General features: G+C 31.2%; 1 protein-coding gene across 1 annotated transcript; it reads right to left on the bottom strand.

Annotated features, from left to right (window-relative positions):
* Positions 1 to 1,037: 1,037 nt before the first annotated feature.
* Positions 1,038 to 19,241, bottom strand: LOC117103539 (perlucin-like protein). Its single transcript, XM_033244111.1, has 3 exons — positions 18,344 to 19,241; positions 2,110 to 2,358; positions 1,038 to 1,171 (listed from the first exon to the last, which is right to left on the bottom strand). The coding sequence occupies exons 1-3, from the start codon at positions 18,504 to 18,506 to the stop codon at positions 1,038 to 1,040; spliced, it is 546 nt and encodes a 181-aa protein (XP_033100002.1). The 5' UTR covers positions 18,507 to 19,241.
* Positions 19,242 to 19,507: the final 266 nt, after the last annotated feature.

Below are 19,507 nucleotides of genomic sequence, written 5' to 3'. Positions count from 1 at the left end.
GTAGGGCCCAAACTAGTCCCACGACCACTAATGAATACAGAGCCAAACCAAGGCAATATATGTACACAGCCCAGGTGTGAATGCAAATAGTGGAATACAAGCTATGTGGCTCGGTTCCAGTAGATACAGAGAATATTTTGTCACTCTTAACGCGTCCTACAAAATTCTAACGAGACAGCACTAGTCCGTGAATTTGTGAACAAGATCGGAGATCTAAAGATGCAATCCCGCTGGATCTCACCGAGCCACATAGCTCATAGGGTTTTTTGAATGGTCTTAGTTAAAATAATACAGTAGTTAATAATATTACTACTAAAATTTATATTATGACCGGAACTTGGACATGGTCATATTGTAACCTATTCTTAAAAGGAAGACGAACAATGGATTCTTCTTTAATACCGTACTTGTAGGCTAATCTGATCATAAACAAACTTGGTATTATGTAATTAAATATGCATAATTATTTTCTGTGATTGATTGGTTGGTTGCTAACTTTTCAATACTTGGTAGATATAATGCACTATTCAAACTTTTTAGTGGATGGATGTAAATAATGATTAATAATTAATTCTTGTAATATTATAATTGATAAAATATAATTATTACTTATATTATTCTGTAATCGTATACTTTATAAAAAAAACCTTATTTTACTGATCAAATGTTTAATACAATTTTTAATGTTTTTAATTTTTTTTCTGAATGTCTGTGCAGTATGTGTATTGTTGATTAATTTGATTAATCCTTTGATGCTTTTATATTACTGTTTTGTATTATTGTAAGTATCACTTCATTCAGTCCTAGACTGCGATTTTGATAATTGAATAAAAAGAAATGAAAAAACTGGTAAAAATATAATGTACTGTATTAAAAAGCCAAAACTCATCACCTCTAATATGAGCGTTACGCAGGATATTAGGCATGCTACTCCATTTACTCCTACAAACTGAGTTTTGATGTGGGTAATAAAAAAGCCATCGCCACAATACTACTCCACTTTATTTACAGTCAACAGAAAGAGATGTGCAGTAATACTAGCCTTTTTCACAGACGTATGCGGGGTTTGCACAATGACAACATTTATCATTCCACTTTCTTTTCAATCTCGAGTCATAAATCTCACCACAATCTTCGTCATTCTGGTTGTTTGGTTCACCGGTATACCAATCTATAACCATAAGTCGGTACATTTACATACATGTATTCAAACGGATAAATGAAAGCGTTCAATACACTGATAATATATTAGCTTATATTCAGAATTGTCTTTAACGATTTAGTATTATAATGCAATATAATTTCAAAGATATACCATATATCACAAAATGTTCAAAGTCCTTAACAAACCAATAAATAATTGATTATTTATTATTCGAAATTATCTTTAATCAACTTCAAATTAAACGCATATTTAATAATTAGGGTTCTGCATATTTAACAGCCTTTTTAAACCTTTAAATTAATTACCTGCAAATTTACTTGTTCAAAAAAATATATAGGACAACAATATTATTTAAATCTCCGTTAATTGATGAAAACAATGAAAACATCTTATCTTTTTAATTTGCAATAGGATGCTAATAACTTAAAAATTACATTATCAAGTAGGGAAGATTGAATAAGTAATTAGTAATAATAAACTTCTCCTTGGCATAGCAATCTAATTGTCTAAATTGTGAACTAAATGGTGGCTCCAGAAATTTTCTGACTGGAGATCTGAACCAAGGGGAAGATTACAACCGGCCTCACAGTCAGGGTCACTGAATACAATCCTTTTTAAGGTTCATGGGAGAGTTTTTATGGCTTAGTAAGGCCCAAATTGGGCTTTTAGATCAATATATTAGGGATTTTCAGACAAAATAGTTTTGTCAACAATTCGGATTGGCAATTTAGTATTTCTGACTACCTAGTCGCCGTGCCGGACGACGGGACCAATTATTCCGCCTGTCCAAATAACTGGGATTTCCCCAATTTGGCCCCACTGGAGCAACCAATATTTCTATTATTTCTATTAAGAACAGGCTACCGTGTGGTTTGAACTCCAAATCTAAATTTTAAACGATTTTAAAATCTAATATGTAGACTACTTATTAGATCAACACTTGCCAGAAAAAGTGAAAGTTTCATTGTTTAACCATTTCCAGTCATTCTCTACGGCAATGTCATTAAGACCGATCCAAGTTCGTTCACAACAGACAAGGTTTCTGACGAAAGCATTTTCCTCTTCAGTGGATATGGTAACCAGGGTTGCATTTTCTTTTTGACAACGAACCTTTGCCTCATACCAATCAGTATCTACATTTGAGAGTTTGTAGCAACTGCCTTGAAATGAGCTCCAAAAATACGGACACAGACCTAAGAAACATGTACGAGGTAAAATCAAATAATATACTAATGGAAATTTACACCAAGCAAAATTATGATTATGAAATTAAAATGCCGCAGCATTGCAAGTCATATTCAATCGATAATAAAAATGACGATGTGCAACGATGTGCAACAATCATACTACTAACAATTGTTGTCCTCCATAATAACACATAATTATTGTATGACTGTAATAATACACACTTTTATATCAGTGGCTCTCAGCCGCGTTGGCAGTACATCCATAAAGAAGAAAATTAAAAGAAAAAGCCTAAGTAAAGAAGTTTATCAGAGAAATATACAAATTAAAAATAAAACCACAGTATAATAACAGAAAAATGATTTCAAAATCAACGAAACCAACAAAAAAAGAAATTCAATTGGGAATCAATTGAACTAACAAAAATATAGTAAAACTTAATTATATACTGTAATTCAGATTCAGATAGGAAGGGATACGCTCGGATGGCTCAACTAACATAGTGCTTACAATATCTACTCCGCATGCCCTTTCCCAGCAGCTCCTGCGACTCCCAATCACACACAAACCCAACTCCTTAACACTCTTTTGTCAGATGATTTGGAGATTTGGTTCTTAGCGTCACATGTGAAAATGTAAAGATGCATTAAAAAATATTCCCAATAAGTTCCGAAAAAAAGTGAAGTTAGTACATATAAAACCCTGTACATCTTTAGTGTAATTGCACTACAGTAACTTAAATATTTATCATATAGCTATTGTTTCTGCTAACGGTAATACGATAAACATATTTTTAAATGGTCCTCATATCCACATCCTACTTAGGATCGTGACCAAAATTGAAAGAGTTCTTTATTAAAACATGATAAACCATTCTGCCAATTGTCATTTTTATCTCTTGATCCACTTTCGAGATATTGTGGTCTGATACCTAATGGCAATCAAATTCACACCAGAATTTGGATCGAGTTAAGATTGTAACATGGAACATTAATGGTTTAGCAAATAAATTATCAAATGAAATTTTTGTTAGTTACTTAAAAGAACATGATCTTATATTTTTATGTGAAACATGGTTAATGAATGAGAATGAATTACCAAAGTTTAGTGGTTATAGAAGTATTTATATATGATAAGGAAGGGAAACAAACAAACATTTTTTGAGGAATTAGGAGGGCTGACTCTATTAATAAAAAAAACCAACATAATTGTAACAGAAATTAATAGAAAATTTAATCATATTATCTTGTTAAAATTTAATGAGAAATATAAAGGAATGTATATTTTTTTAGCGTTTGTTTATGCACCACCTACAAGGTCAAGGTTTGAATTTGACATATACCAACAATTAGAAATTTATGTACTTGAAATTGAAAGTAATTATGGTGAAAGTTATTTGTATTGGCAGGAGAGTTCAATTCTAGGACTGCTGAGCTAGATGACTTTAATAATAATCCAGAATCAGAAAATATAGATATTAATGATCCACCAGACCTTTATGCCAGTAAACGAATTTTAATGGATAAATATGAACTCATATGGGAAAAAAACTTACTGATTTCTGTAAAAATTATATATTGCGCATTTCAAATGGCAGGATTGGGAATGATGAAGGAATTGGTTTCTTTACGTGTTTGGACCATCAATGAAAAAATGGTAATTGATTACGTAATTGCAAGGGAATACTTACTATTTAATAACTTTTTCAATAATTTTAATATTATGGATATGTGTGAATCTGATCATCTACCAATAAAATTTAGTATAATGCTTGGTTTTAATAATACTAATAACCCAGCAAACACAAAACGTTCTTGTAACGTTCGCAAACGTTGTGGTTAGGTATGTCACAAAATAACGTTCACACAACGTTGTAAGAACGTTCAAACATCTCTTGATCCACTTTCGAGATATTGTGGTCTGATACCTAATGGCAATCAAATTCACACCAGAATTTGGATCGAGTTAAGATTGTAACATGGAACATTAATGGTTTAGCAAATAAATTATCAAATGAAATTTTTGTTAGTTACTTAAAAGAACATGATCTTATATTTTTATGTGAAACATAGTTAATGAATGAGAATGAATTACCAAAGTTTAGTGGTTATAGAAGTATTTATATATGATAAGGAAGGGAAACAAACAAACATTTTTTGAGGAATTAGGAGGGCTGACTCTATTAATAAAAAAAACCAACATAATTGTAACAGAAATTAATAGAAAATTTAATCATATTATCTTGTTAAAATTTAATGAGAAATATAAAGGAATGTATATTTTTTTAGCGTTTGTTTATGCACCACTTACAAGGTCAAGGTTTGAATTTGACATATACCAACAATTAGAAATTTATGTACTTGAAATTGAAAGTAATTATGGTGAAAGTTATTTGTATTGGCAGGAGAGTTCAATTCTAGGACTGCTGAGCTAGATGACTTTAATAATAATCCAGAATCAGAAAATATAGATATTAATGATCCACCAGACCTTTATGCCCGTAAACGAATTTTAATGGATAAATATGAACTCATATGGGAAAAAAAACTTACTGATTTCTGTAAAAATTATATATTGCGCATTTCAAATGGCAGGATTGGGAATGATGAAGGAATTGTGTTTGGACCATCAATGAAAAAATGGTAATTGATTACGTAATTGCAAGGGAATACTTACTATTTAATAACTTTTTCAATAATTTTAATATTATGGATATGTGTGAATCTGATCATCTACCAATAAAATTTAGTATAATGCTTGGTTTTAATAATACTAATAACCCAGCAAACACAAAACGTTCTTATAACGTTCGCGAACGTTGTGGTTAGGTATGTCACAAAATAACGTTCACACAACGTTGTAAGAACGTTCAAACTTTGTGAAATTAGTTTATAAGTACGTACATATGATTCTACAAAATATCTTTTTATCACCAAACTGTAACGTTAATATAACGTTCTTATAACGTAATATTGTTAGCTGGGAATAATATAGAAAATAAAACAACATGTGAAATATGTCAAACATACACTAAATAGGCCTACGTTTGGGATGAAAATATAAAAATAGACGAAAACTTAGTTAAAAATAAAGGAATATATAAACAATTATAGATGGCATACACAAAAGTATGGAAACAGGTGATTGTGAAACTTTAATTAGTAAACTTACTGGGGTACGGTAATATATTAGGAAAAAGAAAATCGGATTCACGATCATGGCATGATAGCAAACATAAAAACCAATGGTTCGACAACGAATGTTACGAGTTACGTACACGAATGCGACTGACATTGAGATCATTAAAAAAATATAGAAACGATATAACAATGTATATATAAAATGTAAGAGAGAGTACAAAGATTTGATAAGGAGAAAGAGAAGCTATTACTCTTAAATTATTAAATGAAAAACATAAAACGGGACCAGGTATTTGGAAAATAAATAATAGTGTTCTCAGAGATGAAGAGTACGCTATATTTATAGTAGGAATAATAGAAAATACAAAAAAAATGAATGTAATCTCAGCCCAGACATGCTATGGGAATACATAAAAGTAAAAATTAAAGAATTTACGATTAAATACTGTGTAAGAAAGAAAAATGAAAGAACTGCAAACAAAAGGAAATTGACCACAGAAATTAATGATCTCACTAACACATTATATATTAGTTATAGCGAAGAAATGGATAACAGACTAAAACAAAAAATAAATGATTTAGACGATATTTATTTACACAAGGCACAATGTGCTAAAATTAGATCTAGATTAAAATGGTTTGAAAAAGGAGAAAAAAAATAATAAGTTCTTTTTAGGTCTTGAAAAAAACAAAGCAAAAAGAAAACATATTACATCAGTATTAAAAACCAATGGGAAATACACATCTGAAAATGATGAAATCTTGAAAGAACAAGTGAACTTATATACAGCTAAGGGAATACCAGAAAAGAGGATAGATGAGTATTTACAAAAAACAGAAGTGAGAAATCTTTCGCCAGAAAATTCTGAAAAGTGTGAGGTTTATTATCAATTGAAGAAATTACAAATACAGTATTCAAAATACAACTCAACAAAAGCCCAGGTTCTGATGGATTAACTGTTGAATTTTATCACCATTTTTGGGATGACGTTAAAGAATTATTATGCGAATCGTTGAATTTTAGCTATCGTAACAGTAGATTACCAAGTTCTCAAAGAAATGGTATAATAAAAATGATATATAAAAATGGACAAAGAGAAAAGCTCGAAAATTGGCGTCCAATTACACTACTAAATATAGACTATAAAATATTGGCACATGCACTTTCAAACAGCGGAATGCAAAACGTTATTGGCTCCATAATTAACTACGACCAGAAAGGCTATATCAAGGGAAGATTTGGAGGTGAAAACACAAGATTAGTTAACGATATACTATCATATACAATTGAGAAAAATAAACTTGGAGCAATCATATTTCTTGATTTCGCCAAAGCCTTCGACTCTTTAGACAGAAACTTAATTTTCAAAATTCTCACGCATTTTGGTTTTGGCTTTTCCTTTATCAACTGGATAAAAACAATATATACTGAAACCCAATGCATGGTAACAAATAACAACTGGATTTCTGAAAGTTTTCAAACGAAAAGTGGAGTTCGACAAGGATGTCCGATCTCTGCCATATTGTTCATATTAGTTGTAGAAGTAATGGCCATTAATATTAGGGATAATTCACTGTGTAAAGGAATTGAATTACCTAAAACAAAAGATGATAAAGATAATATCGTAAAGATCGCTCAACTGGCAGACGACACAGTCCTTTTTACACCATATGAAATCTGTTTAAAATACTTCTTTAAAGAAATTGAATCATTTTGTGAAATATCAGGTTTAAAATTAAATAAAAGTAAAACAAAAAGTTTATGAATTGGTTCAAATAAAAATAGCGAAAAAACGCCATTAAATATTACATGGACGAAGGAACCAATAAAGTTCCTAGGAATATACGTTGTGCCATTTCAAAAATAGTATATAATGCTAGTACAATAGAGGTGCCTGCATATATAATTCCAAAAGTTGAAAAACTTATATATAGATTCCTGTGGAGTGGAAAATTGAAAAAATGAAAAGAACAACTCTAATTAAAAAAAGTGGATGAAGGTGGCCTTAGCATGATGACTAAATTATGAACTCATTAAAGTTAAGCTGGGTCAAACGACTATTGAGCCCAGACCCAGGTAAATGGAAGTGTATCCCAAAATATTATATGTATCCAATAAGTTACACAGTAAACGTTAGTAAATTAAATTTTGATGACCATGTTCAATTGAAATGCTTGCCCGACTTCTATAAAATAATGTTACAAGCAGTGGTAAATCTAAACAATATTCTCAATTTAGACCCAATCAATATACATGAAGTTAAAAAACAACAACTATGGGAAAATAAATATATAACATCAGGTGGTAAATCAATTTATTACAAAGCTTGGATAGAATCTGGATACGAAACAATTAATGATATTATAATACATAATAGATTTAATCCCCACATTGGTAAAAAAGGAAAACGGTATAATTGAATACTTTACACTCATAAATGCTATACCAAGTGAATGGAAGAAATTAATTTCAGAGCATAAAATAGAGAATAACCAGTTAGATGTAGGATTGAAAGAACATATTATATTTTACAAAAAACACCAGTCTTCAGTATTTTACAAACACTTTGTAAATGAGCTTGCTACTATCCAATCGGCTCAAGCGAAATGGAAATTAGAGTTCACAAATAAAAATATTGACTGGAAAAAAGTCTGGTATTCTAAGGTATATTGTATGAAACACATAGTGAAAGTAGCACAATTTAACTTTAAAATATTACACCGTATCTTAGCTTGTAAAACAAAAAAACATTAAAAGATTGGAATCTAGTTACTGACGATTTATGTGATAAATTGTCATTCAGAAATTGAAAATGAAAATCACATGCTACTTAAATGTATAACAATTCAACCTGCGTGGAATAATTTTAATGCACTAATTGCATGGTGCTTTCCTGCAGAGACAACATTAACACCTCGTTTAACTTGGTTCAATATAGTCACTGGACCTCCAAAAAGAATTATGAATGAACTTGTTTCTTTATTTACCTTCTGATGTTATAGTTCAGTTATTTAGGCAACTTGTTGTTTTTATTTGAATTTAAAAAGCTTAAAAAAGTCTTTTTGTATTTTTCGTAAGCAACTACAATGGCCGGAGCCCGTGTAAAGGCCATTTTTCTCGATTTTCAGAGGGTTCTGTTGTCTTCAAATCGCTTTTTTGTTGAGCATTCACCATAAGAAAAGCTTCTTGTACACTTGGTAGAAAGAAACATTATTATTCATAGATTCTTTTGATGTAAGTTTTATTTTGATTGGTTGAAAAAAGGGCCTGTCATTTTACAAATTACCGTATGAAGGAGGGTCCGAATGGTCAGTTTTCCATAGACGCATTTTGCATTGAGCCAGGATAGGCGAGCGCTATGGTTTAGGTGAAACCTCTAAACGTTTTGTCAGAATATCGAATAATTCATTAAAGTATTTCATTAAATATTTGTATCTTGGTGTTTAATAATGATCATAGAAGAATTCTAGTGAAATATTTTTTCGAAATGTTGCTACTATTACGCCTAAATTTCATGTTTAAAATGTATTGATGTCACTGCATCTGTACACCGTTGGCGTTGATTGAGATGGATCGTACCATTTTCAAGACCGGGTAACAGTTCACTGATAACATTCTAAAGCAGTGTTGATGTGCAGTATGAAGATTTGTGATTGGTTAGGCCTGTTTTTTATGATTTGCTTATGTATATTATTTTGTTAGATTTTAAACGCTATTAATATGGTCACTATAGCTGCCCGTGTTTGCTGCTGGTAAGATATTATTCCTGAGTCTGTTGGTCACAAGGAATAGTTGTACTCATACATAAAGGCAACGATCCAGATAATCCAATGAATTATCGCCCTATTACACTATTGTCTATATATTTAGTAAAGTTTTTGTTAAAATAATTTAAATTAAGATAAGAGAATGGGTAGAAGTTAAACAAATGATATCGGAGGAACCAGCGGGTTTTAGAAAAAAATTATAGCACTCATGATAATGTATTTATACTTGAAATATTAATTAAAAAGGCATTATAGAAAAAGAGGGGTAAATTGTTTTGCGCGTTCATTGACTTTAAACATACTTTTGATTGCATAGACAGACCAATTTTATTTTGTAAATTATATGATTTGAATATTCCTGTAAAATTTTGTTAAATTAATACAATCTATGTACAAAAACACACAGATTAAAATATAAACACCCCTTGGTTTACAAATACCATCGATTGTCACAAAGGTTTAAAGCAAGGTTGTCTTCTCTCTCTTATTCTTTTTATTTTATTCCTACATGACTTGAAGAAAAGCTTTATTATTGTTCAATTGATAATAATATCTATTATTTGCATATGATTTAGTTTTGTTTTTGTACTCCAAAATCGGTTTACAGAAACAATTAAATTGCCTTAAACAATACTGCGATATTACAAACTAGAAATAAACAAATTAAAAACTAAAGCTATGGTATTTCGAAATGGAGGAGTGTTTGGAAGAGATGATAAATATAGTTAAGCTTGAAATCGTTAAAGAATATAAATATCTAGGTTTTCATTTTAATTTTAATGGAAAATGGAGCATCATGTCAAAACTGCAGGCAGAAAAGGGGAAACGAGTATTGTTTAACGTAAGAAATAAAATGTCAAACTTAGGTTTTACATCTGCAGAAATACAATTACAACTATTTGAAAGCCAAGTAATCCCAATATTATTGTACGGGTCTGAACTTTGGGGATATAAAGACTGCAAACATACAAACATATAGAAAATGTACATATACAACATTGTAAATTTGTTTTGATTGTCCAACAATCATGTCTTAAAGAAGGTGTGAGAAATGAATTGGGTAGAATTCCTATCAATTATTATCAAATTTTAAGAATGATAAACTACTGGATAAAAATTAACAAAATGGAAAATAATAGGGTACCAAGTATTTGCTACCAAAGACAACGATATTTGCCAGAATAGGACATAAATTGTTGGACATTCAAAATGAAAAACATATTAGATAATTTTGGTTTTAATTCCATGTGGAATAATTTAGTTGATGCTAGCTTTTTACTTATTTTTTCACAAAGAATTTTAGATGGTGCGCTTCAAAAAGGAAATGAAATAATAAAAAATAATTCTCGACATCAGTTTTATAATAATATTATTAATCCCGAAAATATATGTGAAAATTATGTTAAATCTAAGATACAGGACAAAAATTTCACGTTTTAGGTTATCTTGTCATAATTTGCTGATTGAAACGGGACGACATATGAATATTGATAGGGAAAATAGAATTTGTTTATTTTGCGACTCTTTTAATTTAAAAGATAAAATTCATTTCCTTTTTGTCTGTCATTTTACAAACACATAAAAAATAAATATAAACCTAACTAAATGTACATACGTTAAAAACATATATTCGTTAATAGAGATATTGATCAAATTAAGTATATAGCAATTTATTTAGAAAAATCATTTGAAAAAAGAAAGTTCTGTGTGTCCGATAATTATTTTGATTTTATTTTGTGAATTGGGACGGAGGCTATTTTTTACTGAAACAAAATAAAGTAAAGTAAACGTAAAGATCGTTATAAACACTTCATAATTTCTCCCTTGTACATTGGTTAAACTTTCCCGAAAGCTTCATTCATATCAGTTGATTAGATTTTGAAATATCTCTTTTGGGACGTTTTCCTTTAAATGGTCCTCATATTCACAACCTAGTCCGTGTCCTCACCAAAATTGAATCACCTCATCTTTGGGTCATACCTAACAATCCCTGTAACTGCCTTAGATCTGTGCAGCTATTGTTGAGAAATTTTAAACACAATAAACACGCACGACTTTAAAATTTAAATGACCCTCAAGTTCACACCCGAATTTGGATCGTCACCAACACTTAATAATTTCTTCCTTGTAACTTGGTTAAATTTTCTCTTCATATCAGTTCATTAGTCAGGGGTCGAGCCAGAATTTTTCCGACGAGGGGTCCGAGGTCGAGTATCGCTTAAAATAGGCCTATTTAGAAAGTGCTCCAGTGGCGAAGCCCCTGAAAATGTTTGCAATTTAGGAGTTTCAAAGGCTTATTTAATCGATTGTAGAGTCTATATGTAGAAAATACACGAATTGTGGTTTTTCTCGGAAGATGGGGGGGGGGGATGTGCCCCCCCCCCCTGCAGGCACCACCCCTGTGATTAGTTTTTTAAATATCTTGTCTAGGACATTTGCTTTTAAATCCCTTTAAATTGTCCTGTCACCAAGAATTAATCATTTCCTTGGATTACACCTAATACTCCCCTGTTGTTTTCAATCATGTCTGTGCAGCCGTTTTTGAGATAAGTCACACACACACAAAAGAAAAAACACGAAAACGTTAAACACACATAAAAACTTACACAACTGAAAATATATAATCTCCTAAAGGAGATAATAATAGTAATGATAATAATAATAATAATAATAATAATAATAATAATAATAATAATAATAATAATAATAATATTAACTAGACTTGAACTCGTCACTGATGACGAGTTCGGTGGTGATCCGCTGGACATTTGAACTTTGATACTCAGGGTGCGTTCGCGACACGAATTGAAAAATTTATGGACGCCCAAAATGTGCTATAATTTAGTTTTTAAAAAGAGTAATTTTGAGCATAAAAAAATGACGTCATAGATAAAATTCAGTTTTTTTATTCAGATGGCAAGATGATAACGTCACAATGTCCGATCAGCCATTATGATCTATAAAATCATATCTACAACACATGTGCTTTCAAAATATGTAATAAAAATTGGGGGTCACCCTTCATTCTAAGGAGCTATAACTGATTAAATATAGGCATGGTTTTGGCAAAATTTCAGTGTTTGTCGACAAAAAACGCGCACAAGGATTCATACCTTTGATGGGCGCGTACGGCATTGCTATTGTCCCTACGATGACTGAAAAAGAATGGAAATTTGTGAATACAGCGTCAGAAACCTAAAGCATGTGAAAAAAAACCAACTATCCAGCCTCCGTATGTGCTCCGCGTGTAAAAATGCGCGCGCGGTGCGGAAAATTTGAAAAATGTTGAAATGCTTAAAATGGCCTGAAACGTGCTCTAATTTAGTCAAAAAGTGATTTTGAGCATTTTAAAATTTTGACGCACGTGTACGCGCGTGTTATGACGTGCACGTGCAATATTTTGGTACGTGATATGAAGTTTATGTCCACTGAATATGATTTAGAAATGACAATTGCTTAGGATGATATGATCGATAATGTAAAAACGCAAAATTGCGCGTAAATGACGTCACACATGCCTGAGCACATGGAAAACCTTATTGTGACTATTCCAGACCAAGCCAAATGTTCGTTGAAGCGTGCATGAACGTAGCTCGTGCCAATTTTGAGATATCATGCTAACAAGAAATGGGGAGAAAGTGTAGAATAAAAAAAAATCCGACAATAACAAGAGGTGATCCGCTCGTGAATTGGATCACCAATAAGAAAACTAGACTCAAACAAATGTGAAGCCACTGGGACCCAAAAGGTTAAAATCATATCTACAACTCATGTGCTTTCAGAATATGTAATAAATTAGGAGTCAACGTGCATGCTAAGGAGCTAAAACTCATGAAAGGTAGGCATGATTTTGGCATATTTTTACTGTATGTCGACAAAAAGACGCACACGCGGATTCGTATATTTATACGCGCGTATGGCATTTGTGAATGCAGTCTCAGGAACCCAAAATATATAAAAAAAACGTAATTTCTAGCTCATTACGTGCTGTGCGCGTGAAATTGAGCGCACGGTGCGTAAATTATGGAAAATTTTGGAGTGATGAAAATGACCTGAAACGTGCTTTAAATTATATAAAAAGTAATATTTGGATAATTTTCAAATTTTAACACACACGCACGAGCAAGTCATGACGCGCTCACGGACGGTTATGGCACACGAACTTGAACTTGTCAAGTGCCATTTGAAATTGCCTGTTGGTTGGTAATGACATACGAATTTTCCCTTCATATGAACTTTATATCAGTCTAATAGCGTCGAAATATAGTCTTCCGCCCTCTGTCGTGAAAATTCACAGATTTGGAGAAAGAGAGATGAGTCCAAAAAATCTCTAAATTGTAGCGAGCTACGCACATGCGCGCTTTAATGAACATTTAGCTTGGCCTGGAATAGTCACAATAAGGTTTTCAAATCTCTTTTTGTTACATTTTGATTTTTTTCTGTCAATGACGTAAAATATATAAATTAAAACTAAATTTCACTCAAAAAGGGTGAGTCCGCAATGGCTGACTGTAATTTTTTGAACTCATCTTTTAAACTTTTATTAATTTCTAAAAAATACATTAATATAGTCTTTTTCTTTTAGGTTCCAAAATGTAATTCATTGAATATGTTAAAATACATCTCATTTCAAAAATGTACTTACACATGCACATGTATATACTGTATATATACGCGCACATACATACACACCAATACCATATAGGCCAACTTATACATATACATTTTTTTTATTTCAACAATTCCTAATTGTTTTTCTTTTATGTACAAAACAGAAAGGTAACAGCTGATGTAATATCATTGATAATGTTAATGAAGCCAATACCATTTTCCATCTCAGATCAATAATTAATATAATAATCTTTATAATAATTTGTAAAAAAAGTCGAGAACTTTCTTTTAGTCATTTTCAAACGTTTTCAAAACGTACATCATTATATATATATATATATATATATATATATATATATATATATATATATACATATACGCATACAAAAACACACATAATTAAACATATGGTCACGCACGCACACACACACACACACATACACATATTAAATTCACAAATACAGTACATACGTGCATACAAATTTACGTATGTATTAATTATCTATATACATCAAATCAAACCAAAGAGCTACCGCATTATGTTGACAATATCACTGGTAATGGTGATGATATTGAAATTTTACCATCCGATCAATAATAATAATAATAATAATAATAATAATAATAATAATAATAATAATAATAATAATGATAATCTGTATAATAAAGGGCATATAATTATTGGACAGTCAAAAGAGCTTATTTAATAAGCCCATTGCGTTCATATCCTTTACAATATACTTAAACGCTATCCAAGGGTTCGTACATACTGGCTTGTTCAGCTCAGTTAAAATTTTAATTTTGTAAATAGAGTAGACTGCAATGGAATATATTTGGTTCTTAATTTTACTGTCACAACCCAGGAGGAGTTCTTTAAAAGAACTACTGTTGTTGTCAATGTTTTTGAAAATATTGTCTATTTTTTTCCATAACATATTATTACTTATGCATTCAAAGAACATGTGTTTTTCATCCTCCAATTCACCACATTTATTACATGTATTAATAATATCTTTTAGCTTCCAATTATATAGTTGCATATTGGTGGGAACAACTTTGTTTAATAATTTATAATTCAATTGTGCATATTTTCTTTCTTTTTTTTCATTTTTCACTTTTCGCTTCCAAACATCATTCCAACTTATATCTTCATTGTTAAATACCTTATTTCATTTACACTGACTTTGTTGAGGAATAGAACTGTTGTTAATAAAACTTAAATAAATAGCTTTTGTTTTCATTTGAACTATGTTGTTAATTACCATACTCTCATCTGAATTCACATGTATATCATGTTTTGTATTTTGCTTAATTAATTTCACCTATTCATTTGGAATAGCCTCAATTAGTGAAATATATTCACTCATCCAATTTCTTTTAATACATAGTTTTTCACGAATTTCGTTAGGTTTTATTAGACGATTAAAAATAATTATATCACTAATCTTATTTACTCCAGTACTTATGTACTCCAGTTCCTATAGAACAGGGATTTGTTCCTATATGTAATTGCTTTATTACCCCATAAGCTTTGTTTAATTACTTTTTCATACGTGTTAATTACATAATCTTTATTTGTATTGCTTTTTTTTATTGGTACAGCATTTTATAACATTGAAATAAAAAGAAGGTATAGTATCAAGGCCCGTGTTACTTGTCAGAATAACATTTGACATACTCAGAATCACTCTTTCGTTTCCAAATTTGTTTAAATAGTATAATGGTAATAGTTTCCACCTTACGTGTTTCCTACACAGTATTTTCCTTGCCCTTGTAATCTTGAGCGCCTTAACGTGTAAAGAACTCTGGCATAGTTTTGCCTCCTTCAATCAGTTTACCGATTAACGTTTTTATTTTTATTTTTTCCGTTTTTCCATTCCATAAAAATCGTATGCTAATTTATTTACTTTGAAAATTACGTCATCTGGCACATCAATTATACAAACATTGTACGTAAGCTTAGACAAAGCCAGACTCTTTAATATTGTAACCTTGCCAAAAAACGTTAAGTTACTTCCTTTCCAAGTATTGAGCAACCTTTCTAAGCTTATCAATTTACTACCCCAATTTAATTCGTCATATTTTTTATTGTACATATATACCCAGAATCTTAATTGGTTCATCTACCCAATTCAGGCTACTTAGTTTTTCATTTTTATTTTTATTTTTTCCGATCCATATGGCGTTTGTTTTTCCTTTGTTTAGACTCCAGATACTTTACCAAAATTACCAACAATATTTAGACCATTCTCAATACTCTTTTCATTTCCAACAAACAGTACAGTGTCATTTGCAAGTTGTGCAATACGCACTTCCTCATATTTATATTATTCCACTCGCCCGTCGACAAAGCATTATGGTAGTCGTTCTTTCTCTTGGGCTTCTGTCTTTCTTTGGAATGCTCTGCCTATTACAATCCGACAGGCAACTTCCATTGATGATTTTAAGGCAGCTTTAAAAACTCACCTTTTTAACTTGTATTTTTCTTAATTTTTTCCCCGAATTTTATTTTTACTGTTAAGCGCATTGAGGCTTTAGCATAATGCGCTATATAAGCCAAAATTATTATTATTATTATTATATTTTCCTTGACTGGGTTTTGATATTCCTTTAAAGTGTGCATTATTTCTTATATCACACGCCATGACTTCCACTACCAGAATAAATAACAACGCCTGTCTAGTGCCACTTCTCATTTCAAAACTTTCAGACTACCCATCCATTATTAACAATGACACGCTCTGTCTTATTATAAATTTTATTAATGCATTTATGAAAAGAGTCTCCAAAATTAAATTTTTCCAATACCTTAAATACAAATTCCCTACTCACAGAGTCGAAGGCTTTCCTAAAATCAAGAGATAGAATAGCACCTTCCATTTCCCTTTCAGTTGTATAATGAAGAACATCATTAATTAGCCGAACATTTTCCCTAGCCCCTTTAATGTATCCTTTTTGGTCATTGTTAATAACACTTTCAATTACTTTATGAAGTCTTGAACATAAAATTTGTGTTAAAATCTTGTAATCCGTGTTTAATAATGTGATAGGACGCCAATTTTCTAATAATTGTTTATCCCCCTTTTTGTATAATTAATTTATTACACCCCGTTTCTGTGTATGGCTCATTTCATTTTTAAAATAACACTCGTTAATTGCGTTAAAAACAATTTGTTTAATTTCTATCCAAAAATAAATATAAAACTTAACGGTCAGACCGTCACATCCTGGAGCTTTATTTAACTTCATTGTTCGTATTGCTTCATCACATTCTCCTATATTCACGATGCCTTCACATACACCCTTTTCTTCCTCAGATAAACTGTATCTAAATAGGTGTTGATTTCCTTATCCCCTTATTTGTATATAGATGTTTATACAATTTGACTTCCTCTCGTAGAATTACATTTGTGTCTGTTAACACAGCACCATCTGAGTTTTTTTTATACTTTGGATATGTTTTTTCGTTCCGTTATTTTTTTCTAAATTGAGAAAGTATTTAGTGCTACGTTCGCCTTCTTCCATCCATTTTATTCTTGTACGTATGTATGCACCTTTTGTTTCATTCTCATAAATATTTTCCAGTATTTTTGTTTTTTCTTCAATTTCTTCCTCAATACTTTCATTGGAGTTACTAACATTGTTTACAAGTGAATCATTTAGCTGTTTTATTTGGTTTTGTAGTTTCATTTTTTCTTTGTTTTTTTCTTTATTTTTTTTCCATAAAAGATAGAAACGTTTTTAACTCTAACTTTTATTAATTCCCTAAGTAAGTCTGGGCCGAGAGTTTTTCATTGTTTTGAGTTTTAATAATAACTTTTCAAAACAGCACTATTATTATAATATAATAATTATCAAACCCAATTTTAATTGAGAGTGCCTGATGATCAGTCAGGATGGCTGGCCTTATATCACATGATATAACTTCATTATAGCCATGAATGTTTTTCTAAATCAACCAGTAGTCAAGTCTTATATAAATTTGGCTACATTTCCTACGCCAGGTAAACTGAGTTTTGTGAAGATTTTTATCTCTCCAGGCATCTATTAGCGTGAGTTTTTTCATAAAATTTTTAATTAACATATATTTTACCATTGATTTCAACTTTTAGTATAATGTATCTTCCATTTTTGTCAATACTCTCGTTTATTTTTTTAAATTTTAAATCTATCTATACACACATCACATATACATACATACACATAAATACATGCATCTATATGAAGATATCAATAATAACGAAAAGGACAATGATACCAATAATTGCAGTATATTAAAAATGATGACAAAGGCGTCATCTTTGGGGCAACTATTAGTGAAATTGCGCATTGTATTGTATTGGTAATGATAATAGCGATTATTTTACAATGGTGAATTCATCACTTAAGGCATAGTGTACGCAATCGAGCATTTTTTGTTTGTTTATTTGTTGTTTTTTTTTTACAATATATTTGGTTTTTCTATTTTTCTTACTTTTGCTTGATTTTCGTCGTCTTTTCTTTCCAGGCATTGTTGGGGAGATTTTCTCTGACTCAGCTTGGTCTTTGGATTCATTCTTGTTTTCTTTCTCTTTCACTTGCTTATTAGACCAAGATGATGATTTCATGAAGCTATCTTCCCTTGTTTCTGTTTTCATTTATTGGTTCACTTTGCTTTTGATCTCCTTCTTCACTCTCCTCAATTTCGCTGAATGTCGATTCATCTTCACTAGTGATCACGCTCTTAAAATTCCTCTACTACACGTTCCCACATTTCTTGAATGAGCTTTTCGCTAGAGTCATCTTGCAACAGTTTTTCTGCGCTGCATTAGTCCCTTCGATGACCTTCTAATCCACAGACATGGCAAACGAGGTGGTTTGTACATGTTTTAGCATTATGTCCGTACTTTAAACATTTCGAGCACTTCACCCGCTCATGTGAAAATTTCTGGTTTTTAAGTTTAAGACATTTACAAACCTTGGTAATGGTGTTTTAAGCGTCTCCGCGTAAAGCACCCGATCTCCATTCAGGCAACTTGTCAATTGCACATCGACTCCCAGCCTCATACGTTGTACGGTCCCCGTTGTTTTACAGTTAAGCGCATAAGAGATGTTTGAATTTCTTCGTCTGCTACTGATAGTGGTAGGTCTTTTACAACAATACGGGTAGCATCCGTATCGTACGGTAGGTATGGGTTCCTATCATATATTGTCACATTCCTTCCTCGGATGTTTACGCCAGTTGTTATTAGGCAAACTCTGTCTTGATGTGAGTCTATATAAAGTCTCCATAAATTCTTAATGCGCTATATACCTGTTATATTTCGGCATTCAACTGTTTTCATTAATGCTTTATATATATCCTGAGGTTCCACATACGAATCTGCTGTTGTGTTCACCTCATCAACCTTCATGAACACTGGTTTCACCTTATTAACAACGACCCGCGTCTGGGGTCACATGATCTGTAGGCGGGGCGTTTGAGCTGTCAGTCGTTGAAGTAGAGAATTCGTACATTTTTCACAAGAAATTGAAATACGTTTTACCTTGATTTTCCTTGAGAATACTAAAATACTTTGTATAATTTTTCACTGTAAATTTTCAAGCGTAATCCAAGATTTTATTGAAAATTTTGCGGTGCTGATAAAGAGAACGTCTC

The sequence above is a fragment of the Anneissia japonica genome, unplaced genomic scaffold (genome assembly GCF_011630105.1).
Source record: "Anneissia japonica isolate Jap-2015-1 unplaced genomic scaffold, ASM1163010v1 scaffold1065_len1792383_cov172, whole genome shotgun sequence".
Taxonomy (NCBI): domain Eukaryota; kingdom Metazoa; phylum Echinodermata; class Crinoidea; order Comatulida; family Comatulidae; genus Anneissia; species Anneissia japonica.
This window is presented reverse-complemented; position numbering and strand designations above follow the sequence as displayed.

Bases quoted from the DNA above. Each gene is read 5' to 3' on its own strand.
- LOC117103539 (XM_033244111.1), bottom strand. From the start codon at position 18,506: ATGAAAACAGAAACAAGGGAAGATAGCTTCATGAAATCATCATCTTGG. The intron at 2,359-18,343 runs GTAAGAAAAATA...CATGTTTCTTAG, and splicing joins ACGACGAAAATCAAGCAAAA to GTCTGTGTCCGTATTTTTGG. The intron at 1,172-2,109 runs GCAAGTGTTGAT...TTATGGTTATAG, and splicing joins TGAAACTTTCACTTTTTCTG to ATTGGTATACCGGTGAACCA.